Genomic DNA, 27,359 nt, shown 5'->3' on the forward strand with positions numbered 1-27,359 from the left:
AAAGGCACGATATGTATGATTTTTTTTATTAAAATATCTAAAAAACACTGTAACAGTGTTATATATTTAGTTGACTTGTGTGCTTACATTAGCCCAAATGTTTTCAAGAATGTTTAAATCCAGAGAAGTAAGTTATTTTAAATAGTGTGATGGACCGTGTCCTTGCATCCCCGCCAATTACATCATACACCCTCGGTTTTCCAGTTTTATTTTGTAGAAAACATAGATGCTTTAATATGCATTTTATTAGACAGGTGACGAACACACAGAGAAGCATTACAACAGAACTTTCAACACATTCAAATGTATCTATTATGATAAAACAGTGCTGTCATAATAAAAGCTTGATAAAAGCATTAGCAATCACTCCATCGTCCTCATTTCGCTTCTATGACTTTCGGCCACACCCTGCTTCATACTACAGTGACCTTAATAAGTCTTTAATGCATTAGCTCATCAGTGGGCATGATTTCTTGCCTGAGTCCGTCAGATTGAATCAGTTGTGAGGATGAAGACAATAAATCCCATGATTCCACACTCAATTACAGCATCATCAAACTACGCCTTTGGTTCTTTGTTTGTTTTGAATATGCGCCCTCTAGCGGCCAAAACTTGCATATTGTGTTTTTAATGGCCTTTTACAGGCTAAATATAATAATAACGTAATATTTCCACACAAATGACATTTAGTAACATGAATGCCCCGGGCCATAGGGCAGTCCATATCGTCGAGCCCCTGGAATAGGTGGTAAATATCCGTTCGATCTGCCTCCTTTGTCGTGGACTGGCAACCCGACAATTATACTTTTTATTTCGTATCCCAACAAAGTGAATTACTTTTGTTCCTTTGTTTTTTCGCCAAGCCCATGCATGAGTTCCATTTGGTTCAATGGTTTACGTTCAGTGCCGCCACAATGGCCAACTTCCGGATTGATGATGTAACATGAAAACACTATTGTTGCGGTCTCCGGTAGATTGTTGTGCCTCTTTCGTTTCCTTTTCTGGCTGGCCTGGGCCTGTGTTGCCACTTTGTGGACAAACTAATTAGTGCAAAAACAATTCAAGGCATATGTGGCTGGATGAAGATGATTGGAAGGCTGGATTGGGCCTGCGGGCCAGCAATTAAAGGAGAAGTCCACTTCCAAAACAAAAATTCACATACAATGTACTCACCCCCTCATCCATCCAAGATGTTCATGTCTTTCTTTCTTCAGTCGTAAAAGAATTGTTTTTTGAGGAAAACATTTCTGCATTTTTGTCTAAATAATGGACTGATATGGTGCCCCGAGTTTGAACTTCCAAAAGGCAGTTTAAATGTGGCTTCAAATGATCTTAAATGCGGTTGTAAACGATCCTAGTCGAGGAAGAAGGGTCTTATCTAGCGAAATGATTGGTTATTTTCATTTTAAAAAAATACGATTTAAATACTTTTTTAATCTCAAATGCTTTTAATCTCTTCCTGAACTCTGTGTATTCTGGCTCAAGACAGTTAGGGTATGTCGGAAAACTCCAATCGTATTTTCTCCCTTAACTTAAAAAATCATTTCAAAATCATCCTACATCGCTGCAGAAGTACCGACCCAGTCTTTGCAAAGTGAACATGCAAAGAAGATCAACCACCCTTAATAAAAAAGGTAAAACAGCGATATAGGACGATTTCAAAGTTGAGGGAGAACATGAGACACGACATACCCTGACTGTCACTAACCGATACAAAAACAGTCCAAGCAGAGTAAGACAAGACGAGCGTTTGGCATTAAAAAGTATATAAATTGTATTATTTATATTTAAATAACCGATCGTTACGCTATATAAGACCCTTCTTTCTCGGCTGGGATCGTTTGAAGCCGCATTTAAACTGCATTTTGGAAGTTCAAAATCGGGGCACCATATATAAAGAAAAATTTACGACTGAAGAAAGAAAGACATGAACATCTGTATGACAAGGGGGTGAGTAAATTATTAAAGTCAGGAAGTGGACTTCTCTATTAAATAGCCCTACTTTAATGAATGCGCGTTGAAGACAGATATTGTTGAATCAAGTTGTTATTTGTGTTTTCTTTGCACACAAAAAGCATTCTTGTAGCTTCATAAAATTACGGTCGAACCACTGATGTCACATGGACTATTTTAACAGTCTCCTTACTACCTTTCTGGGCCTTGAACGTGTCAGTTGCATTGCTGTCTATGCAGGGTCAGAAAGCTCTTAGATTTCATCAAAAATATCTTCATTTGTGTTCTGATGATTAATGAAGGTGACGACATGAGGGTGAGTAATTAATGACAGGATTTTCATTTTTGGGCGAACTATCCCTTTACCTCATATTGATTAGCTTTAGAAAGCCTAGTATACCCATATATTGGCAGTCTTTTTTGTGCATGTATTCATAAATTCATTAATTTTCTATGATGAATAAGCAGAGAGTAATCACCGATTTGAAAGTTCTGTGTAACAGCCACTAGGGGTGAAATGAGACAAGCAGATGTGAATGTATGGTATTTCTAACATGACAAGATACCCAAAAACATCGAAGCCCGTTTTATTTGCATGCATGCAAACATGTGGCAGAACTGCGGGCAGTGACACATGCATACCAATGCATGTAAATGACAAGATTTTGCTTATTCCCAAAAGATCCTGCACTGTTTACCCAATTTCACCGAGCAGCACATTACGCAAGTCAGGCAACGCAACACCAGTACGACGTAACATCATGGTCCACGTCTGCTGTATTATACTCATGCTAATTTCAGTGGTAGGGCTAGTCTGATGAGACACACGATCTCATTCCAGGTGCTCCTTTTAAGTTAATGAGGTCTAATGCCTCTGAAAGAGCCACCTGCATAAGTAGCATTATTTGTCTGGAGGGAGGCCCTGATTTGTGATATTTGCGAGCTGCGGGTGTCAATGGCCAGCCTGTGAAACTGGATATTCCTCTCTCTCTGGACGCGGTGAAATATTCATCGCTCACCAAACCCCCCGCCTCCCGTCACACACGCACATCCGGGCCACGGCTCGACCTTTCCGATGGAATTCCACACGGACTTCAACCTGAAACCCGCTCCGAAGCGCTCGCGCATCCACCCATTCATTTACTCCGACGACACCGGTGCCTGCGCTCACCTCCTGATATTGTGCACACAATAGAAGTACGGGAGCCAGATCTGTAGGTGTGAAGCCCCGTTGTTCGGCACCTGTCCTCCCTGCCGAGGGTTGGCTCATCGCTGTGGCGAACGAGGGACTCGTGCCATGCAATTACTCAAGCGAAGCTCGCCTCTCCGCCCTGGAAAGCCTGGGTAAATGCGGACACTTCTGTAAAAGCTCCTTGTATTAGAAGATTGTCTGGTTTGAGAGAAGCAGAGGCTGTGTTTTTCCACTAAAAACATGTTTTATCGGTCAGGCGGGGGAGGACGGGTCTTGAATGCTCACAGGTGAAGTCATTGTGTGAAAAATGCTCCCTACCTGGTTTTCTGTTTGCTTGAGAGAGAAAGAGAAAACAGCAGAATCTGATACAAGACTGACAATAGATGTAAATCTCTAAAGAATGCAAATAGTGACACTAAGAATGAAAGAGCCTCGTAAAACATCTGAACACCCTGACTGGTCATACTCTATGTTATGCATGATGGATAAGATTAACATTTAGGTTGGGAAAATTGACTTTCAGGCCACACAAAACATTAGACATGCGTCTTGATGAGGATTTTGCTGGTGTCTGGAGTGAATATGCACAGCTGGATGAAAGCAGTGGATCATTGTGATGCCAGATGCCCATTAACTGAATCGAGAGGCGTCTCTTTTATGTGTACATTGATTGCGGTATACAGGTGCCCTCTAGTGGAGAGACCGGCTAAGTGCTCTGTGCTCACTATTATCACTTTTGAGCAACCATTGCTTCCTTTTACTGTTACTCATACTTAAGGTTATGATTTTAACAAGCCTGTAAACTTTATATTGCTCTGTTTGTGCTACAGACATTGATGGTATCTCAGATGTGTGGCTTGTTAGAGACTGGGCAACAATAAAAAGAGAAAAACATCTCACAGACTTACAACAAAGGAGAGACTGAAGTAGAGCTGCGTGATTTCAGGGGAAAAAAGATCTAATTTAAGTTTTTCTGATTAAAAAAAGTTGCATTTTAAAGTGATTTTTGAAAACTTAGTTTAATATGGCTGGACAATCTGGCCCAAAATGTTCAGATTTATATCAATATGACTAATAATAATAATATTAATAATAAAAATAATAATAATAATAATTATTATTATTATTATTATTATTATTACAAAATAAAATATAAAATAAGGAATATTAATATTGTAATATTTAACTGTAAAATATAAAAAACATTTCACTGTTTACAATATTATACCGATTTTCATTCAGAAAACTACTTTTTTTTTTTTTCTTGACTAAAATAGCAATTTTTAAGCAGATGTACTGTGCTTGCTTGAAGGGCTGCACAATTTGGCCAAAAATTGTGATTTGTATTATTATAATACATATATAACACAAATAAGACATTTATTAGTATTGATAATTTTGTTGTTGTTGTTGTTATTATTATTATTATTATTATTATTATTATTAATGCTGCTACTACTACTAAATAAACTATTAAACAAAATAAAGAATAATATTTCCTAATATTTCACTGTAAGATAAATAATCAAGTATTTATTAAAAATAAACATTATTTTATAGTATAAATAAAATTACAACCCTATTGTTTATGACTCTCTTAATTTCTACCATCAAGCTTTTATAATTGCTGAAAACTTCAGGGACTTATCTCATCATTTTTTTATTTATTTTATCCTTTTATTTGTATTAATTAATTTATTTATTTATATTTTGGTTGACAACAAGCAAGTTTATAAGCACTTCTTACTGCAAGTCTGGGAAGATGGTTGGCACATGTTGCTTTTCCCAAATGTGACCCAAAATCAGAGAACATGCAGAGACACTGAAAACACTGGATCATGAGCTGCTCACATGTAAAACATCCTCCTCCTTCATCGTCCTCCTTTCTGGAACCTGCAGCACATGTATTTTTTATATTTAAATTGCAGCCTCTGATTTTGTAATCCCACAAAGCCATATCACGATTTCAGTTTTACTATGACTAATCATGCACCCGTAGACTGAAGTCGTATCTAGAGACCAGAACATCATAAAGACTTGTGGGTGGACTCTCTTGACGTGAGTCAGTAAACAACCACCCAGACACACATAGCAGTGTCTTTTAATATCTCCTTTTAAATTTGCATGCATGATATTTTGAGGATTGTTTTGCTTATTAGCTCTTATGCATGTGGTTTGCATATGTATATGACAGTGGCTGAGTTATGAATTTGCACACAAGATCCTAGACAGCATATATGAAAGACTCCCTGTTTGTACCAGACGGTTCCAGTTATCTACACTCATACCCGATGACCTTAATCAGATCACGTCTGCTTTTATACTCATCACAACAGTCACGCATCCTTAACATGAGGTTATCTCTAAATCACGTTTCCAGCAGGACTAGATTCCAGGCCGTCAGTGAAATGACACTTCCGTGTGCTCAACTGTCTTTCTTGTGTGACTGCTGGATGTAGGAATGTGCATGAAATACCTACATGAAATGAGAATCAATGATTCCTGCTTGATTTTAGTTGTGTATGTTATGACATTTGTGGACAAAATTTAATTAAAAATCCTGTTTTTTTGTTTTTCTCTAGATGCCTCAGTCAAACGGGCTGCCAAAGCATCCTATCCTAGGGTGAGTATTAATGAATCATGTTTGTTGTCTCTGGCATGGGAGGCAGTATCACCTCAACAAATTGGATGAAAAAAATACAAATATTACAAAACATGACACAGAAAAGCATATAAATCACTCGTTTTTCTGAAGAAACACTGTCCAACAGCGAGGTAAAGTTACAGCGGGAGTCCACATCTCTCGCCTCCCCTGAGACCATTGAGTTTTAACAGCCCTCCTAAAGCGTGCGGTGAGTTTAGTGAGGGGCAGTTGAGAATAAATGGAGAAAAATCACATGAGAGGAGGCAGTGCCTCCATCACGATATGATTGTTTATGATCGCCTGTGATTGGTTCATGCAATAAATCCCGCCTCTTGTGTTCGTGCATGTTCCGCCTTCGCAAACCTGTCTGAATGAACAATATAATGGCGTTAATGGGAAGACTAACTTTAAAAAGTAAGTAAACAACTCACACACTTAGATACACTGACCAAAATTATAACACAATACTTTTGTTTTTGCCCTCATTTTTCAAGATCTAAGACTTTTTCTATGTACACAAAAGGCCTATTTCTCTCAAATATTGTTCACAAATCTGTCTAAATCTGTGTTAGTGAGCACTTCTCCTTTGCCGAGATAATCCGTCCTCCTCACAGGTGTGGCATATCAAGAAGCTGATTAGACAGCATGATTATTGCACAGGTGTGCCTTAGGCTGGCCACAATAAAAGGCCACTCTAAAATGTGCAGTTTTATCACACAGCACAATGCCACAGATGTCGCAGGTTTTGAGGGAGCGTGCAATTGGCATGTTGACTGCAGGAATGTCCACCAGAACTGTTGCCCGTGAATTGAATGTTCATTTCTCTACCATAAACCGTCTCCAAAGGCGTTTCAAAGAATTTGGCAGTACATCCAACCGGCCTCACAACCGCAGACCACATGTAACCACACCAGCCCAGGACCTCCACATCCAGCATCTTCACCTCCAAGATCGTCTGAGACCAGCCACCCGGACAGCTGCTGCAACAATCGGTTTGCATAACCAAAGAATTTCTGTCAGAAACTGTCTCAGGGAAGCTCATCTGCCTGCTCGTCGTCCTCATCGGGGTCTCGACCTGACTGCAGTTCGTCATCGTAACCAACTTGAGTGGGCAAATGCTCACATTTAATGACGTCTGGCACTTTGGAGATGTGTTCTCTTCACAGATGAATCCCGGTTTTCACTGTACAGGGCAGATGGCAGACAGCGTGTATGGTGTCGTGTGGGTGAGCGGTTTGCTGATGTCAACGTTGTGGATTGAGTGGCCCATGGTGGCGGTGGGGTTATGGTATGTGCAGGCGTATGTTATGGACAACGAACACAGGTGCATTTTATTGATGGCATTTTGAATGCACAGAAATACCGTGGACCAACATTCCACGGGCCACAATCAACAACCTGATCAACTCTATGTGAAGGAGATGTGTTGCACTGCGTGAGGCAAATGGTGGTCATACCAGATAATGACTAGTTTTCAGACCCCCCCAATACAGTAAAACTGCACATTTTAGAGTGGTCTTTTATTGTGGCCAGCCTAAGGCACACCTGTGCAATAATCATGCTGTCTATAATCAGCATCTTGATATGCCACACCTGTGAGGTGGATGGATTATCTCTGCAAAGGAGAAGTGACTCACTAACACAGATTTAGACAGATTTGTGAACAATATTTGAGAGAAATAGGCCTTTTGTGTACATAGAAAAAGTCTTAGGTCTTTGAGTTCAGCTCATGAAAAATGGGGGCAAAAACAAAAGTGTTGCGTTTATAATTTTGGTCGGTGTATAACCACTTTATGTCAAAATAAGACTTGAAATGGTCTGAAAACATGATCTATGGGAGTTTTTAGTGAGTAATCAGCTTTAAAGTAAATCTTTGTGTCTGAGCTTTAATGACTGATGTTCCGAAAAATGTAAACGTAGTTAAAAGTTACTATTAAAAAGAATAGCTGAACATGAGTTCACAAATTAAATATATGGTTTAAATTGTTACTGCCTTGAGTTATTACTTTGGAATAAATGTAAAATGCTTAAAAACGCTAACTTGATGAGATTCATACTTGGCTTTAATAAATGGAATATTAATTACATTGTTAATTAAAAAAAAAAAATAATAATTCTTCTTCCAATAATGTAAGTAATGCTTATTTAATCGATAATTGTAGGGCCCTACAAATTCAGTTTTATTTCCCCAAATTCCATTTTATTGTTTTTTTTTTTTTTTTTTTTTTTTTTTTTTTTTTTTTTCAAATTCCATTTTTTTTTTTTTTTTTTCATTTTAATTTTTCAGGATTCAGTATTTCTCAATATTGAGAAAATCACCTTTAAAGTTTTCCAAATGAAGTTCTTAGCAATGCATATTACTAACCAAAAATTCAGTTCTGATATATTTATGGTAGGAAATTTACAAAATATCTTCATGGAACATGATCTTTACTTATTATCCTAATGATTTTTGGCTTTAAAAAAAAAAAAAAAAACTATAATTCCGACCCATACAATGTATTTTTGGCTGTTTCTACAAATATACCCGTGCTACTTAAGACTGGTTTTGTGGTCCAGGGTTACATTTTATTTCCTTTTTTTCTGGTAAGTATTCCTTAAAAAAATGTTAATAATAATTATAGTAGTAGTAGTAGTAGTAGTACTATTACATTTAAGTAATATATTTTTGTCATAGTTTGTTCAAGTTAAACCGAACTTTTGTTTCAACGGGTTGCTGTAAAAACCAGATGTCTGCACCATTCATTCACACAGAAACACACAGGATTCATATTTAAATAGTATTTTTGTGGCATAATATTCACAGACTGTACTCTGTATTGCACCTTGATTTAAGTGCACTGACCTACTTGTAATTTATTCATCCAAAATTTGGCAAATTCCACAACATTCCGTGTTATAAATTAAATTCCATTGTAATGACTGGATTCCGTTCGTGTTTCATATAGGGCACTATTAAAAAAAAAAAGGCCATGTTTAAGTTTATTTCTTATTTATGTATTTATTTTTAAACTGGTCTGAAATATCAGTACATATGAGCAGTTGGAGTAACAGTATGTTGTTGTCTGTAGGGGAGGGAATCCATTTGCTACAGTCAAACTTCGGCCCACAGTCACCAATGACAGATCAGCCCCCATCATCTGAACACCACAGAGACCCACCACCAAGGATGCTGGGATTATTCACAGGAACACTCTTATGCACACAGACACCACATACTGTACAACCACTATTCATGTCAGTCCCCTTTATCCCATTTATACCTCCATCTCTCTCTCTCTCTGTATGTTTTGTGTATATAGATATATATATATATATAGTGAGAGAGAGGGAATTCATGTATGTGCATTTAGTCGTAAGGATCAGCAGTCAGATTTTTAATTTTCAGAGTATCATTCTGTAAATACATGAGAGAAGATGAGTGTGATCTTAAGTTTTTTTTAAATCATTGTCAAGATATTTTCTAACATGTACACTAGATGGGAACCTGCATTAGCAGAGGAGTCCTGATGATAGTGATGTGAACCGAAACACTGATGAAAAATACTTACTGTAGATGCTGTCTGAACTGGTCACTAGCCCTTAAAACACTTGACCTGGTAACTAGTGGAACGAGCTGAGCGTGAAGTGATCGAAGCGTTATGGTGTCAGTGAAGTTCAAAGATTGGAAGGCAGAGCCATGTAAGCATGTTTACCAGAGTTAGCTGGCTAACTCGCTCAGCTGGCCTTCAGGAACACAGTCGAGTCGTCCAGTGTGCAGGCAACACCATCGTCTACAGAAGTGCTTTTAGCTAATTTTGTCTTTTAGATCCTCAATGCTTTTAGAAGGGAGCTTTGCTTTTATCGGCGTATTGTCGACACTGAATAATGATCCATTGTCGGTCAGTGGATAGTGATTTTATTTATCTTCTGCTTGGGGGAAACTATTCATTTGGCTTTGATTGTATCAATGCACTTTTCTGTTGATGTTGGCCTGAGATCTTGTAGATCACTGCTGTATGAAAATAAAATATTTTGTTTCTAAGTGTGTGCTAAGTCTGTTAATATGACACTCATTTTGCAACTCCAGGAGAAAGAACGAGTAGAAACATTGTGAAATGAGTATGAATAATTTAGTCTAGAATCATTTAGAAAAGGTCTTTGTAAGATGTACTTCTCCACATGTAGACCTGTGGTTTTCCAAGTTTACAAGAGCTTTGTAATCTTTTAAACAGATTTGGAGAAATGTAGTATCACTTGCTCACTAATGGATCCTCTGTAGTGAATGGGTGCCGTCAGAATGAGAGTCCAAACATCTGATAAGACCATCACCGTAATCCACAAGTAATCCACACAACTCCAGTCCATCAATTAACATCTTGTGAAGTGAAAAGCTGCATTTTTGTAAGAAACAAAACTCCAAAATTGCCCCAAATCACTGCTTCTGACTAAAACGCAGTCTTCTATTCATAATATTGCTTCCTCTCATTCTGACGGCACCCATTCACTGCAGAGGATCCTTTGGTGAGCAGGTGATGTAATACTAAAGTTCTCCAAATCTGTTCTGATGAAGAAACAAACTCATCTACACCTTGAAAGGCCTCAGGGAGAGTACATTTTCATTTTTGGGTGAATTATTCCTTTTTCGGAGAGACGTTGGATGCAAAATTGACTTTTACATGGTGTTTGCATGTATGTCTTAGCAGTGTGTGGACACAACCAACCTACAAAGATAAATATACATTCATTCCGCTTTTTAATTCTCAAAAAACCTAAACCGTCTCAATTACCATGCGTTTTGATTTTCTGAGAAATATGATGCCATACTGCTCAAACCCGCTCACAGACTGTCCGGTATGGACCTTTCTCACATTTCCGGGTTTCTCATAGTGGAAATAGCTGGGTAAAATCCAAGAACAGTGAATTGGAGAGTACCACAAATATATATTTTTTTTGCATTCCTATTTGCTCAAATAGCAAAAGAAAAACTCTGATAGTGTTTTCACGACTTTCAATCAAAGGAAACTTTTTTTAGATACACTGATATAGGCAGTCAGAAGAGAGAACAATGTCAAATTTACTGTCCCTCCCATAGACGCGGCATTAGAAACACCCTGGAAAAGCTTCTTTTTTTTTTTTTTTTTTAACTTGATGAAAAGGTGATATAGTACAAACAATAGTGTTATAAATGTACATACATTTTTTAAAAAATCAAAAATATGAAAAACTTTCAAGAATTTATAATGATGATGACCGTTAGAAGGCGTCATCAATATCTCGTAAACAATGCAGGTCTTTTGTAGTTGGATGTAAAAGTGAACATATGAGTTTTGATTTTCTCCCGAAAGCAGAGTCACTGAGGATGCAGTGGATTAGTTTTGATAGTAACGCGCCACCGCAAAAAAAAAAACGGAAAGAGAGGAGTGGAGTGAGCAGTAGCTGTTTTTTGACAAGGTAAGAAGGGTGTTGTTTTACACAACCACTGAGGAATTTTAACCCAAGTGTGTTGTAGACATTTCGCTAAGAGCCTAATGAATCATATCAACATGTGGAAAATGAGTTTTGAAAGCCCTTAGTGAAGACAAACTGACAAACACTAGTTGACCCTCAAAATAAACACTGAAGTGTGGAGGGTTTGCACTTGCATCATGATTTTGGTCAGTTAGCCATATTGGAGATATTGGGATGTAAACAACTGCAGTGATTATGTACTACTGAATTTGTTCTTGTGCTAATTTATGCTGTCTAAAGCATGGGAGAAAAACACGTGGAAGATGCTGAATTATAGACCGGTTGCACCAATGTCCAGTTTTGGGACATTGGTGCTGCCTCCTTGTCATTTCTGACTTGTAACAAAAAACAGAACAATGTTTAAAAGCTGCTATGTGACAAGGTGTACAGTAAACAAGCTGAAAAATCCAGAACTATAGAAAACAATCCAACTCTCTCTATTGACTTTGTATTGCAGGAAGCTGCCTCCTCGTCATTTCTGAATGAACTACATTTTTATAAGCTGTCGATCCAAAAAGCGTTTAAGAACACAAAAGTAGAGCGCAGCGTGTCGTATTCGTATTTAACCATGTCAAAGGATTATTTCACCACCCCATGTAAACCTGAGAGGAGGAGATATATTGAGAAACTACATTTTATTGGTCTATGTCAGTGCTTCTTTTCCTTATTTTTGTTTGAGAAATGATTCAACTGAATGGCTCAACGTGAAATACCCTGACATCTACAACTATTTATCTCCTTAAACGCTCGTTTTTTTGGATCGACAGCTTATAAAAACGTAGTTTTTTGGGTTTTTTAGCTTGTTTACTGTACGCCTTGTCACATTGAACAGACATTGTTCTGTTTTTTGTTAGAAGTTAGAAATGACAAGGAGGCAGCTTCCTGCAATACAAAGTAAACTGAGTGCAGGGTTGCCACGCTTAAACCCGCGGACATTAAAAACAACCCGCTGCAACAGTGTTAAAGTAGCCCAATTCCAATTCAAAAACAAAACTAGTGACTTTGTTAATTCTGAGGGGAAAAAAAGCCAGAAGTGTGGGATGTAAACTCTGAGCTGAGGGGAAAAGAGAGAATGACGAGTTGTTTTTCCTCTAGAGTTGTGGGATATAATCTCGGAATTGCGAAAATAAAGTCAGAATTTTGAAATATAAAATCAAATTGACCTTTTTATATTCTTTTATTCCAGGGGTCACCATGTTCCTGGAGGGCCGGTGTCCTGCAGAGTTTACCTCCAACTTTCCTCAACACACCTGCCTGGAAGTTTCAAAAATACCTAGCAAGACCTTGATTAGCTGGTACAGGTGTGTTTGATTAGGGTTGGAGCTAAACTCTGCAGGGACACCGGCCCTCCAGGACTGGGTCTGGTGAACCGTTTTATTCCATGGCTCTACAGACTGTCATTTGAACCGCCCACAAAAAACGTCATACCTGTTTTGAATTTGTAAGACTATCTCACTATCTAATGTCAATTTCGTTGAGTAACAGTGCTTATCGCTGGGTGACAAGCTCTTGTATTATGTGAATAACATTTTGAAAATGACGTCTAATCAATATTATACTCTTTTTAAATCTAAGTATTTTGTACCATATCCATGTAATTCTCTAGCCGTAAAGGCTATTTCTCCTGGGTTTTCTGCAACCATGCTGCGAGCATATCCTGAATGTTTACAAACAGATAACTGGTCTATACTCATGTAAACAGCAGCATGGATTGTTCAGTTAATGTACTACTGAATACATTGTTCTGCTAATATATGCTGTCTAAACTATGGAAAAAATGTGTGGAAGCTGCAAAATCATATGGAGAAGGACTTAGTATGCAGGAGAGGGCACAATCTCTTGACAAACTACAGTTAATAGGTGGTAAAAAAATATGTATGAGCAGTATTAATTGAGATATTTGCCCAATATTTCACCTACCTGACCGGAAATGATAAGAACAAATACGAATGTTGTCAAGATTCTAGTGTTGCCAGGTCTGTGTTTTTCCCACAGAATTGGGATGCTTTAACACCGCAGGTTGAAAAAACGCCCACGACCCCAAAAACATGATAATTATCCCCTGGAATGCAAATTTTACCAGGGGACCCCTACCAAAAAAACGTGTAGTTTACCCCGCCAAAGGCGGCCTTTAACGGGGGACCCCCCTCAAAACTTGATTGGTCTAGTGTTTAGTAGCAATTGGGCAGGTTTTGTCGTGAAAACCTGGCAACCCTGCAAGATTCTTGCCCTGGAAATCCTGGTTCAGTTTGGCCAACCACAAATGCCTTTTGTTCCTCAAAGTTTTTTTGCACACTTCTCCTTGATTTGTTATAACTTTTGGCAGTCTGTGGTACTCTAAATGTCTGGCTGATTAGTACAGCCCAAAGCATGACAATAATTGACCATTTTCAGCAGCAATAATAATAATAATCATCAGAATATGCATTTTGTTGGGTGCAGTGCCGCCAATATGGGTGATTGATGACGTGTTGTGAAAAAAATCTATATACAGTCATGTGAAAAAGTTAGGACAACCTATTGAATTCCATGGTTTTCCGTATCAGGACATCATTAAAAAAACTGGTCTTTGGCTGATCTTAAAATTTCGAAGATGAACAACAACACATGCCAATTTGCACAGTGTCATTATTTACTGAACAAAAATAAAGCTAAAATGGAAAAGCCATGCGTGACAAAGTTAGTACACCCTTACTGTTAACATTGGAATTAAGAGGGTAAATAACAGTCAAGCACTGCTAATCAAATACCTTTGATTAACTGATCATCAGCAAGTCTGAGCACCTCTATAAAAGCATAAGCTTTGGCAGTTTGCTGGTCTGGAGCCTTCAGGTGTGTGTTAACGCAGGTAAGACATCAGCAATCATCTTAGAGAAGCAATTGTTGCTGCCATCAATCTGAGAAGAGTAATACGGCCATTTGACATTTAAAACAGAGGCCTCTCCTTCCAGGAGTGGACGTCCCAGAAAATTCACCCCAAGATCAGACCGTGTAAAGCTCAGAGAAATGGCAGACAACCCAAGAACTACACCTCAGACTCTACAGGCCTCAGTTAACATGTTAAATGATAAAGTTCATGACAATACCATTAGAAAAATATGGGACAAAAATGGCATGTTTGGAAGGCTTGGCAGAAGAAAGCCTCTTCTATTTAAAAAAAAAAAAAAAAACATTGCAGCACAGTTTAGGTCTGCAAAGGTGCATCTGAACAAAACACAAGTCTTCTAGAATAATGTCCTTTGAACAGACGGGACCGACGTGGAGATGTTTGGCCATAATGCACAGCGCCAAGTTTGGTGAAAACCTAAAGAGCATATCAGCACAAACACCTCATACCAAAAGACAAGCATGCTGGAGGAGGGCTGGTGATTTTGGGCTTGTTTTGTAGCCACAGGACCTGGGCACCTCACAGTCGTTGAGTTGGCCATGAACTCCTCTGTATATCGAAGTATTCTAGAGTCAAATGTGAGAGCATCTGTCTGACATCTAAAGTTGGGCCAAAATTGTGTCATGCAACAGGACAGTGATCCCAAGCACACCAGCAAATCTACAACAGAATGGCTAAAAAAAGAGAAAAGAATCAAGGTGTTGCAATAGACCAGTCAAAGTACAGAACTCATCCTGGTGAGAGCTGTGCATAAGCAAATGCCCACAAACCTCAATAAACTGGAGCAACATTAAAAAGAGGGTGGTCCAAATTCCTCCAGAACGATGTGAGAGACTGATAAAGTCACACAGGAAATGAATGCTTCAAGTTAGTGCTGCTAAAAGTGCATCTACAGGCAATTGACTCATAGGGTGTCCTAATTTTGTCACACATGGCCTTTCCCTCTTGGCTGTATTTTTCTTAAATGGCACTGTGTGATATGTCATGTGATGATGTTTATCGGAGGATTTATTTTCCAAATTTTAAGACCTGCCAAGGACCAGATAATTTTTGTTATTATTTCCATGATAAAGAAAACCATGTAATTCAATATGGTGTCCTAACTTTTTCACATGACTGTAACTTAGATGTTTCTCTTTGAAATTAAGGAAGTATTGTTTTGTGGTGGTTTTTGGAAACATGTAGACTACACTAATGCAACAGCAGATTTTAAAGCTTACAAAATGTCACTAAAATAAGCTGCATATGAAATTATGTAGAACTGTGATTTTTCTAAAAGGAACTAATTTGTGTAATAAATATATAATCTGTTTTAATAACTTCAAACATGTTCAGTAACAGAAATGAATAACAGTTTATTTGAAATAGAAATCTTTCATAACATTATAAATGTTTACTTTTGATCAAATGAAAAGAAATTCTTCATAAAAAAGCTCAGATAAGTTTGATGAGGAAGTTCAAGATAAGTTTGACTGATGAGGAAGTTCAAAATGTTGTTCTGTGCATTTCGAAAACATCTGATATAATCAACAACAAACACAAAAGCAACACTTGTAGAATTTATTTACAATCTCTCTTAATGTAGAAAAGTTTAAACCGATCATAGTAGCATGTCTAGTGTATGATACGAGTACATCATGAATTGAAATCACACCAGACGCGTCCGAGACTGATTGTCGGTCACTGGAAGAAAAAAACAATTCCTTTCTCAAAGAGCAACTGCGTGTCATTGGGTGACAGATTACATTGTGTAGATGCCGACTTCCCTTGTTTATTGCGGGTTTCAGTTCAACCTGGAGATGGCTGAGGTCCAGCGAGTGAAACATTACTGCATATTTAACCTCTAAAAAGACGCTTTCAGAAAACCCAGCACGTATAACATGGATCATCAGTGCAGTATGACGAAAACATGGCCCCCAAAATAACAGACGACCCTACTGAGAAAGAACATGGTCTAAAACTGATTCAGAAATCCAAGATATACAAATAACACAGACAAAAATGAATACAGAAGATGTTTTTTGATCTTGAATAAGATGTGACTGATTAGGGAGCATATTATAGTCCATTTCTAGACATGAGAGCAAACTGGAATTGAAAATACATCAGGGAGGCAAATCAAATGTTTCATTTACACAACACAAACACAATGTTACTCAAAGCGAGTCGGCGTTTGTCCAGAGTCGTGTGGGATTTACCCTCAGTGAGTCCCGGCTCCTTCAGTTTATGGTTTCTCTGCCATCGTAAAGGCACTAGTGATTAGATGACTGGAGACTGGCTTTAAGATTTTATATAAAGAACAAAAAAAAACAAACAGCAAATAGTGCTTGCGAGGCATGTAAAAACTAAACACATGGACAGCCCGTCACATGCACCATCTTTGAAGTAATCATAGAGTTTGTGGCTGGTTACTATTGTGATCTGTCATTTATCGTAGTTACGTAAGCGACGTTTGGCATTATTGATGTGTGCTGATTACAGATAAACTATGCTGATGCTTAAAACTGAATTTAAAAAGACGACGACAGGGGTTTTGGTCCCTCTAGCCGAAAGTGGCTCCACAGTTTGGACATCTCCTCTGACGCAGGGCCAGGCAGAAGAGAATTCCCAGAGGAAAGAAAAATATGGCACACATGATTCCCAGACAGGTGAAATCATCCTCCAGCACGCCGACCCTAAACAGTGAACAATACCACAGTCAGATCATCAGTCATTACTGAAACATAATGCTAGAGCATGTTTTCTTGTAAATGTTTTTGACAGAAGTCTCTTATGCTCAGCAGGACTGCATTTATTTGATCAAAAATACAGAAAGAACAGTAATATTGTGAAATAATATTGCAATTTAAAATAATGGCTTTCTATTTTAATATACTTTAAAATGTAATTTATTCCAGCAATTTTCAGCATCTGAAAATTCAGTGTCACATGATCCTTCAGAAATCATTCTAATATGCTGATTTATTTAATGCATGTATCAATTTTTAGAACATGTGACACTTTTTTCAGGATTCTTTGTCGAATAAAAAGTTCAAAAGAACAGCATTTATTCAAAATAGAAATTTTATGTAACAATGTAAGTCTTTACTGTCACTTATTTTATCAATTTAACACATCCTTGCTGAATAAAAGTGTTAATTTCTTTCAAAAATAGAAAGAAAAAAATCTGCTGACCCCAAACGTTTGATTGGTAGTGTATATTGTTACAAAAGATTTCTATTTCAAAGAAATGTTCTGTTTAAAACTTTTTATTCATTAAAGTATCACAGGTTTCAAAAAAATATGAAGCAGCAACATTGATGATAATTCAGCATATTGTCATGATTTCTGAAGGAACATGTGACACTGAAGACTGGAGTAATGATGCTGAAAATTGATGCTGCAACACAGAAATAAATTATATTTTAAAGTATATTAAAATAGAAAACAGTTACTTTAAATGGCAATAATATTTCACAATTTTACTGTGTTTTTCTGTATTTTCTTCTGCCTTGATGAGCAGAAGAAATTTCTTTAAAAAACATTTAAAAAATTCTTACTGATCCCAACCTTTTGAATGGCAGTGTGTTAAAATAGAAATTAACTGTTAGAAATTGTAATAATATTTTACTCTATTATTCTTTCTCTTTTTTTTATCATCCTTGGGGAACATAAAGAAAATTCTATTAAAAAAACATTAAAATCATTAAAAAAAAAAAAAAAAAAAAAAAAAAAAAAATCACAATTATTCAAAACTTTTGATTGGTAGTGTAGCTTCAACATAACACTTTCAGATGTGACTGCATCAATATCTTATGACTAGTTATTTAATTAAATTATTATTTTTGTTTCCACCTGGTTTGGCTTATTAAACAGCATATGTTTGATTCTGAATTTTCTTAGCTACAGAAAAAAAAAGTCCCACATATGGAATGTTTTGTCCAATCTAGCCCTCATCTTAAAATGTGTTTGACCCCCCTGGTGTAAGAGAGTCCTCTTGGGTTGTTAAACCACGTCAGCATGTTGAAACAGTAAAAGCTAAAAATATGCCTTAATCAACTCTCATAAAGACCAAAGTTATTTTCACTCTCTGCTGTAACCATTTCTCGTCCAAATTAATCTGAAAATAGCATCAGCCTGTGCTTCTGCTTTCCGATCATTATCAAGTCAACAGTGGCCTGTGAAAGGGACAGTTCACTTAAAAATGAAAAGTCTGTCATCATTTACTCACCCTCATGTCATTCCAAACCCATAAGACTTTTGATTTATCTTCAAAACACAAATGAAGATTTTTAATACTGTCTCAGTTTCTGTTCATCCATTGAAAATGCAACCAAAACTTTCAAACTGTGTGTTCACACTTGTCATGTTTGGTTTGATTAAAACCAACTCTGGTGTGATTGTTCTGTTCGGTTCATTTGAGTAAGAGTGTATTCACACCAGGAAAGTCCACTAGTTCACTTGCCTTTGTCCAGACCAAATACAATATTGATTTTTTTTTGTTTGTTTAGTGTGCTTCACTTTCAAACTGCCCTTCTTGCAAGTGAACCAGAAATTGTAAACAAAAACGTGTGCTAAGATCATCCATTGATTGGTTTATCCATTCCACCATACCAGAGTTCATTTGAAACCGGACCACTTCTTCAGCTGGGTCTCGGTACCGTTGTTTGGTCCACACCCGAGTGCGACTGCTGTATTCACACCTGCCCAAAAGATCCGCAACAAGAGGTTCAATTGAACCGAACATGACAGGTGTGAACACTGCCATCAGAACCCTGGTGTGCACCAAACAAGCAGACGAAAAAGATGAGACTCGTCCACTTCCAAATTAACTCTGGTGCGGTTCGAATGAAATATGAATGCAACACGAACCAAAAAACAGATACAATGACAAGTTGCGAAGCTACGCAAGATGATTTGACAACATGGCACAAGTGTTGCAGTGGGGCAAACCTGGAGCAACTAGAAGGTAAAGTGCAGTTTTGCTCATGCTTGCTCAACACACAAGGACAAACCTTATTGGTTCTGGTGGTCTAGTGGTTTACCATATCTGATGTGCTGTATGTATGTACACTACCAGTCAAAAGTTTGTTTTTTAAAACAAGTTTATTCTGCTCACCAAGCCTGCTTTTATTTGATCCAAAACACAGCAAAAGCAGTAATATTGTGAAATATTTTTACCATTTAAAATAACTGAATTCTTTTTGAATATATTATAAAATGTAGCTCATTTCTGTGGTGCAAAGCTAAATTATCAGCATCATTACTCCAGTCCTTCAGAAATCATTCTAATATGCTGATTTGCAGTTCAAGAAACATTTTTTATTATCATTGTTATCAATATTTAAAACAGTTAAGTACATTTTTACAGGATTCTTTGATGAATAGAAAGATCAGACTTTATCTGAAATTGGAATTACAGAAATTAATACTTTTATTTAGCAAGAATGTTTTCAATGGATGATTAAGACATTTATAATGTTACAAAATATTTCTATTTCAGAATATTAGAATGATTTCTGAAGGATCATGCAACTGGAGTAATGCTAAAAAATTAGCTTTCAAAAATACATTGTTAACATACATTTTTAAAATATCTTAACATAAAAAACAGTTATTTTAAATAGTAAAAATATTTCACTTTTACTGTTTTTGCTGTCAAATAAATGCAGGCTTGGCGAGCAGAAGTGACTTCTTTAAGAAACATTAAAAATCTTACTGTTCAAAAACTTTTGACTGGTAATGTATGTGTGAATAAAAGCCTATATTAAATCTGTTCATCATGTAAAGCGATCATGTCTCTCCAGAAGACTTTGATTAAACCACTCAATTCATATAGATTACTTTTTAACGATGTCTTTCTAAAAGTTATAAATATTAGAGAGACAGAAATCTCTCAGGTTTCATTAAAAATATCCTAACTTTTGTTTCCAAGATGAAAAAGTCATACAGGTTGGAACGACACGACAGGATGACAGCATTTTCATTTTTAGGTGAACTATGCCTTTAAACTACCAGAATGTTAAAATGTGGTTTATGATATAAGTAGCTTTAGTAAGTACCAACACTTCACAATTATAAAATGTTTCATTTACTAAAAAAAAAATCTAAATCTAAATCTATAGCTATGCTATGTAAGATAAAAGTCGGAAAAGGGAACAACAACCAGTGTTTGTTTTGTGGTCATGCACACTAAACTAGACTGATCTGGTCCATGAACCAAAGTTCAGTGTGAAATCAGCATGTCAGGAGTTCTCATGATGCCACACGACTCTCTCTCTGAGTCACATGAGCAAACAGGAAATGTTTCTGGATTAAAACATCCTCAACCGCGTCGAGTCCAATGCAAGACCACAAATCTGAGTTTAAAACATATGTGCTTTTACTCAGTGGTTTTAATATAAAACAAGAACCATGAAAAGTCATCAAATTCTATAAATCACATTCACAATTTCATTTTTAGAGGGGGAGGGGCATCTAGTCATCACATGACGTAGGTTGCATGAGTTAGCAGCAGATATGCAGTCACAAGGGAAGGGGATGATGACAGGGCGGATACAGAAACCACTTAATTCTTTAGAACTGCATCTGGTTTATTTCTGTTATTTCCTTCACGTTGAAGTTCAACTGCTAAATAGTAATAACTACTGGAACAATGTTTAGATGGTGTTTTCTCTCTCTATGAAAAACACCATGTTATGCTTATACACAGTGGGATGACTGGGTGTGCGGCGACCCTCACCTGCAGGCCGGACATCCCCCAACCACCACCACAGAGGGCTGGACGATAGTGTAAGTGTTGGTGTAGGCTGGCTGGGTGGCTACGGCGACAGGTGGTGCCTGGGCCGCTGGATAAGCTGTTGTGGCAGCTGGGAAACCTGCGTGACAGAGTTCACATCCATTTAACACTTCCCACTTTATCACCTCAGACGCTGTGACACACTATGATGAGCAGAAGTGATGTTTTATGGGCTATTACAGCTGAACATTATAAATGAAACTATAGTCCCTTGTGAAAAAGAACTGCACTTAATAGTGTACTTCAAAACTTAGAATATACTTATTGTAAATTTATACTATAATACATTTTCATTTAATTGTAAATAACCTGCTGAAGTATTCTAAAGTGTTCTTTTTTCCCACAAGGATATGAAACACTGAGACAATCAGTTAACTGTCAACTGTGATTAGTTAATAACTAACTGGCCTGACCAAACTGTGCTGAGTACGTGACTGCTTTCAGCGCGTTTATGGTCTATTATAAAACAACATACAGAAATACCATGGCACTAAATGATTACCGTATTCATATACAATGATACTGCATTGACATTGTATAGCAAAACATTCAATCTTATCAGTCGGTTCCTTTAAATGAACAGAATGTGACCAGAAGCCTGTTGCACAAGCTGCTTAGACTAGTTTTACAAGTTAGTCATCTGATTTTTTTTTAAGACTGGTCATCACTAAATCAGTTGTAATTGAGATTTTGAGAATGAAAAGGAATGAATCATCCAGAGTAGAACCAGCTCTTTTTAGGGAATCACAAACCAGACTGATTCATGAATCATGATTTATGAATCAGTCAGATTGATAACTGAAAGAATCTGATTTATGCACTGTGATTTATTAATTCGTTAATTTATTAACATTGAGTTATTAACTTCACCATTCATCAAAAGTTTTAATGTTTTTTTTTTAAAGAAGTCTCTATTGCTCACCAAGCCTGCATGTATTTGATATTTTTTTTGATTTAATAAAAAAAAAGCAAAAATAGTGGCATTTTAAAATATTTGTTCTATTTTAAATAACTGTTTTTTATATAATTGTATATAATATAATAATTTATATAATAATTTAAATATTTTAACAAGTAATTTATTCCTGTGATTAAAGGTGCATTTTGAGCATCATTACTCCAGTCGTCGGTGTCACATGATCCTTCAGAAATCATTTTGATATGCTGATTTGCTGCTCAAAAACATTTTATTATTTTGTTGAAAACATTTCACACTATTAGTGCTTTTGCTATACTTTGGATCAAATAAATGCAGGCTTAGTGAGCAGAAGAGACTATTAAAAAACAACAACAACAACAAAAAAAAAAACAAACATTAAAAATCTGACTGGTAGTGTATATTGTAATATATTTAACTGTGATTGTAATATCCCTACTTTAGTAAAAATGTGATTTTTAATTTGACATGGCAAGGTTAGTTTAGGTTTTAAAATGTCAAACTAATGAACTGTCAATTGACTGCTTTATCTAAGTGTTTCTTCCTCAAAAGTAATTAAAGGAAGCAGAATCTGAGCCAGTATTGTTATATTAAATGGCATCACTAATAATAATAATAACAACATGACACATACGTGATAAAATCCTGCAGTAATTGAGTTATTACTGGTTAATAATGATTGTGAAGAGGTTGAATACAGTAACGTATGTGTTTCTCTTGCCTTGGTAGGGCGGCGGTGCTGGAGGGTGGAAGCCCGCTGCGGGTGCAGTGGCCGCGGGGATCGCGCCGTAGTCGTACGCGGCCGGGACTGTGTTGTACGCTGGAGGTCTGTCCTGGAGAAGAGGTTTAGTATCCATATCTGGTCTGAGGCGTCCTGTCCACTTCAGCAAACTAACATGAAATCTTCTCGAGCTAATTTAACGTGGATGATCACCGGACTAACACAAACAAAAACCAAAACAAAGCTCAGATGAAAGTTCCTCCACTCTCCCCATGCGACTTCAGCCCGCGCTTAAAGCGACTGTGTGAGGGACAGGAATGATTAATAAGACGGCAAAACGTCCTAAAGATGCGCCATAGCGAACTTTTCTTGATTTCTCTCGTTTATGAGAGAAATCTGGATTACTTAACGAAGGAAACTCCTGGTCAAACTCAAACGACGTTTTTTCCTGTTCGCTGCACTGTCACAAGACTCGAATCACGTGATACAGTGGGATGCGGCGGGTTGGGTGATGTCTTAAAGCTACACACACTCACTTTTTCTTTAAAGGAGAAGTCCACTTCCAGAACAACAATTCACAAATAATTTATTCACCCCCTTGTCATCCAAGATGTTCATGTCTTTCTGTCTTCAGTCTTAAAGAAATTATGTTTTTTGAGAAAAACATCTTAGGATTTTTCTCCATATAATGGACTTCATTGGTGTAAGAAGGATCTAGCGAAACGATCGGCCATTTTTTTCGGAAAATAAAAATTTGTATACTTTTTAGGCATAAAAGATTGTGTAGCACAGGCTCTGGGATGCGCGTTCACTAACTATTGAATCATGTCGAAATGTCACGCGGAACCACAGACCCAGTGTTTACAAAGCGAACGCGCAAAGAAAGTGCAAGTAAGTCAAACGCTGTTTACAAACAAAAATGGTACAACGATGTCGGACGATTTTGAAGTTGTAGGAGGTAATAACATGGAGTTTTTCGACATACTCTACCTTTTTTAGCCGGAGTACACAGACGATGAACTTGGTGGTGATTCGAAGACGTGATTCATAGTAGTGATGGGAAGTTCGGATCATTTTACCGACTCGGACCTTTGAGTCTCGTTCAGCAAAATGAACGAGAATGATGAACGACAGCCCCATAAGGTGAACGAACGACTCGAAAAACCCAAAGACTCGAAACAGGTGAACTAATTCCAGTGCAGAACCTAATAGGATGTTGCGCATGCACGACTGAACGAATCATTACCCGAGACGACTCGTTCTTCCCGAGCCACATTAAAGATTTGTTCAAAATGAATGAATCGTTCAAGAATGACCTGTAGACGCACATCCCAGAGCCTGTGCTACACAAGCTTTTGTGCTTAAAAAGTATAAAAAAATTTATTTTTAGAAAACAATGACCGATCGTTTCGCTAGATAAGACCCTTCTTCCTCGGCTGGGATCGTTTAGAGCTCTTTGAAGCTGCATTTAAACTACATTTTGGAAGTTCAAATTCAGGCATCAGTGAAGTCCCTTATATGGAGAAAAATCCTGAAATGTTTTCCTCAAAAAACATAATTTCTTTACGACTAAAATAAACATCTTGGATGACAAGGGGGTGAGTACATTATTTGTAAATTGTTGTTCTGGAAGTGGACTTCTCCTTTAAGTGTATCAAATAACAAAGCTTATTACTTTAGGTTAAAGTTAATAACCTTAAGGTTATTAAGGTTATTACCATTTCTTTTTACAGTCCTATATGGGCCATTCTACAGAATTGGTCCAAAGTCAGAAAAACATCTTTAAAAAAATGTCTTTTCCACAAATTTTGTATGCATGCAAACTATATAATATCCAAGATACACATTTCTAGTGCAGTTAATTCCCTTATATGTATTTTCATAAAGTTTTGGAATATTTGTCCTCTCCCCAAATTTGTCACTACCGAAACACAGTAATAGTTATATAATTTAATAAGAAGGGTTATGTTGACCTATTAAGATTTTGATTACATCTACGTTGTAAATATACATATTTTTTCTATTTATTAAAATGTTTTCAGAGGTAAATCAATAACAATTACAATTTTAACAATATTTTAAGTGTGAGTTATGAGATTTGTTGTATTTTGAATCCAATTTTTCTTTGTAAAAGGCAAAAAGTTGATTATACTGATTTCAAACTTAAGAATTTATTAGTTTGAATATACATTGAACCAAACACTATCATAACATCTTAGCTAAAAATTCAGTTATTTTTTCACAAAACATCAAGTCATGACTGCACATTTTTTCAGTAGCGACCACATCACATTACAGAATTTTAGCCCACATACTAAAACTACTATAACATGCTAAAATACTAACAATTTGCATAACTGTACTAAAATTTTGTTTATTTCCCCCAAATATGAGGACTATGTGTTCCTCTTTGTCACTTGTGAAACAATGATGACATGTTTCGGCCATGACTGTTACAGTAGTGACAATTTTTGGAATAACACCCAAAAAAATAAAGATGTCACTACTGAAAATCCACCAAATGTTTCGGTCATGACTGTTTCGGTAGTGAAAATTTTAGATACTTTTTAACCTAGTTCAAAGATGCTAATCAGCACATGGTTAGCTAGCACAGTTCTGAACAGTTGTACACATATAATAACTAAATGTTTCAGAATAAGTCCCAAAAAAGTGTGTTTAATTATAGAAAAATGGTGTTCTGTAGTGACACTCGTACACAGATTTTTCAGACTTTTGAACACATTTACCTCAAAATGATGGGGTCCATCTACTCACAACGCAGCTATGAGAGAGAGTGAGACAGGAATATTTCCTGATCATAAATGTAGGGGTGTAGTTAAAATCAGTCTCAGCCAATGGACTAAAACATACACTGTTTCTGTAGTGACATGGAATAAAATAAACAATGGAATAAAATGCTAAAATTATTTCAATATAATTTCAGAAGTCAAAATTTAAGGGTTAGGGTTTGGGACAGCCACCTCACAATTAAAAGTATCCAATAAACGATGATTTTATGTATATTAAGCTTACTGATATTTTAAATATTATTGTGGGTTTCAATAGATAATAGAAGGATCTTAGTAAACATCTAAGATTTAAAAAATTATATGCTTTTTAAATGCGTTTTTTGATTGTGGGACAGTTTGCATCAATTCTGTAGAATGGCCCACATCAAGAGATCGCAGACCATTTTACTGGGGCATGAAGCCCCATTGAAGTATGTTACTGATAAACAATTTTATCACAATGGAGATTAAACTTTTTCCCTATAATATTTCACTACTAAATATTGCCTACTAAAATTGTACATAGTCATTTGATCACCTCAGCTTACATGTTGAGATCACATGAGCAGTGAACTGTGGCTGATAAGTTTGAGCACTATTCAGGACTGCAGACAGAATGCAAAATTACAGTTTTACTTTCAATTTAAGGAAGCAGAGTTGCAAAGAATTTAAATTCATGAAGAGAACAGAACAAAAATAGGAAATTATATTTTTAAAAAAAGGCCCCGCAGACCCTCATGACTGTAAGTTAGTAAACAACAGTTAATTTTCCCTTTTTATTCCATTATTACATTAAAATGTCATCTTCCCAAAAACGTAATGATTTATGATGTTTAAAAAAAATGGCAGAAAAACAGGACAGGCATTTGATTATTACTTTCAAATTCTTAAATTGTCCACACCACCATCTTTTATTGAACCACTTGACTCTGGAATTTCTCTATTAGCCTTGTTTCTTTGTTTGTTTTGTATGATTGAGAATTAAAGTTAGGCTTTATTGCTGTCATAAAGATCTCATCCTGTAACAAACCAGCTTAGATCCATATTTGTGACCCTGGACCACAAAACCAGTCTTAAGTCGCTGGGGTATACTTGTAGCAATAGCCAAAAATACATTGTATGGGTCAAAATGATAGATTTTTCTTTTATGCCAAAAATCATTATGAAATTAAGATCATGTTTCATGAAGATATTTTGTAAATTTCCTACTGTAAATATATCAAAACGTAAATTTTGATTAGTAATATGCATTGCAAAGAACTTCATTTGGACAACTTTAAAGGCGTTTTTCTCAATATTTAGTTTTTTTGCGTCCTTAGGTTCCATATACTGAAATAGTTGCATCTCGAACAAATATTGTTCTATCCTAACAAACCATACATCAATGAAAAGCTTATTTATTCAGCTTTCGGATGTTGTATAAAGCTCAATTTTGAAAAATTGACCCTTATGACTGGTTTTGTGCTCCAGGGTCACATTTGTCTTTAGCATGTATGTACAGGTTGTGTTTGTCTCGATAGTAAACCATTTGTGGAAATACAAGCTACTGCTCTGAGTTGCTCCACAGGCAAGAATTTGCAGCATTATCTCAAGAAAAATGGAAGAGATGTTAAAAAAAAAAAAAAGACAGAATTACCCTCCTAGAAAAAAAACGATACCTTATGATTTGTAAGTTCATCTGAGTGTTTAATACATCGTCTGTCTATTCATTACAGCAGTCTGAAATAAGAAGTGAAGTGTAAAAGTTAATACTCATGTATCACCGTTGAGTTTTAATTATTGAGAAAGTAAAGAATGAATAATTGATCAGGTAAGCGTGCGCATATGAGAGCTCAACCCTACGGAAAAACATACGTGCTCAGTGCGCACGCAGTCTGTCCAATCAGAGGCTTAGATTTCGATATTTCCGTGAGCGCTGACCAATCAGAAGGAAAATACCGTTAACTTCCTGCTTTGAGTCTCTGAGCC

The 27,359-nt window shown here is 36.6% G+C and overlaps 2 protein-coding genes across 2 annotated transcripts in view; one reads left to right on the forward strand and one right to left on the reverse strand.

The window, feature by feature from the left end:
* baiap2l1b (BAR/IMD domain containing adaptor protein 2 like 1b) overlaps positions 1-9,813 on the forward strand; it is a 72,067-nt gene extending 62,254 nt beyond the window's left edge. The window contains exons 13-14 of the mRNA XM_051106087.1: positions 5,728-5,768; positions 8,861-9,813. Coding sequence (XP_050962044.1) covers positions 5,728-5,768; positions 8,861-8,933 — 114 coding nt within the window. The 3' untranslated portion in view covers positions 8,934-9,813. The remainder of the gene's footprint in view (positions 1-5,727; positions 5,769-8,860) is intronic.
* Positions 9,814-15,712: 5,899 nt separating this feature from the next.
* Positions 15,713-23,078, reverse strand: bri3 (brain protein I3). The gene is made up of 3 exons (XM_051106185.1): positions 22,603-23,078; positions 20,888-21,023; positions 15,713-16,841 (listed from the first exon to the last, which is right to left on the reverse strand). The coding sequence occupies exons 1-3, from the start codon at positions 22,736-22,738 to the stop codon at positions 16,709-16,711; spliced, it is 405 nt and encodes a 134-aa protein (XP_050962142.1). The 5' UTR covers positions 22,739-23,078; the 3' UTR covers positions 15,713-16,708.
* Between the last annotated feature and the right edge of the window lie 4,281 nt (positions 23,079-27,359).

This window comes from Labeo rohita, chromosome 3, assembly GCF_022985175.1.
Source record: "Labeo rohita strain BAU-BD-2019 chromosome 3, IGBB_LRoh.1.0, whole genome shotgun sequence".
In the NCBI taxonomy this organism is placed as follows: Eukaryota; Metazoa; Chordata; class Actinopteri; order Cypriniformes; family Cyprinidae; genus Labeo; species Labeo rohita.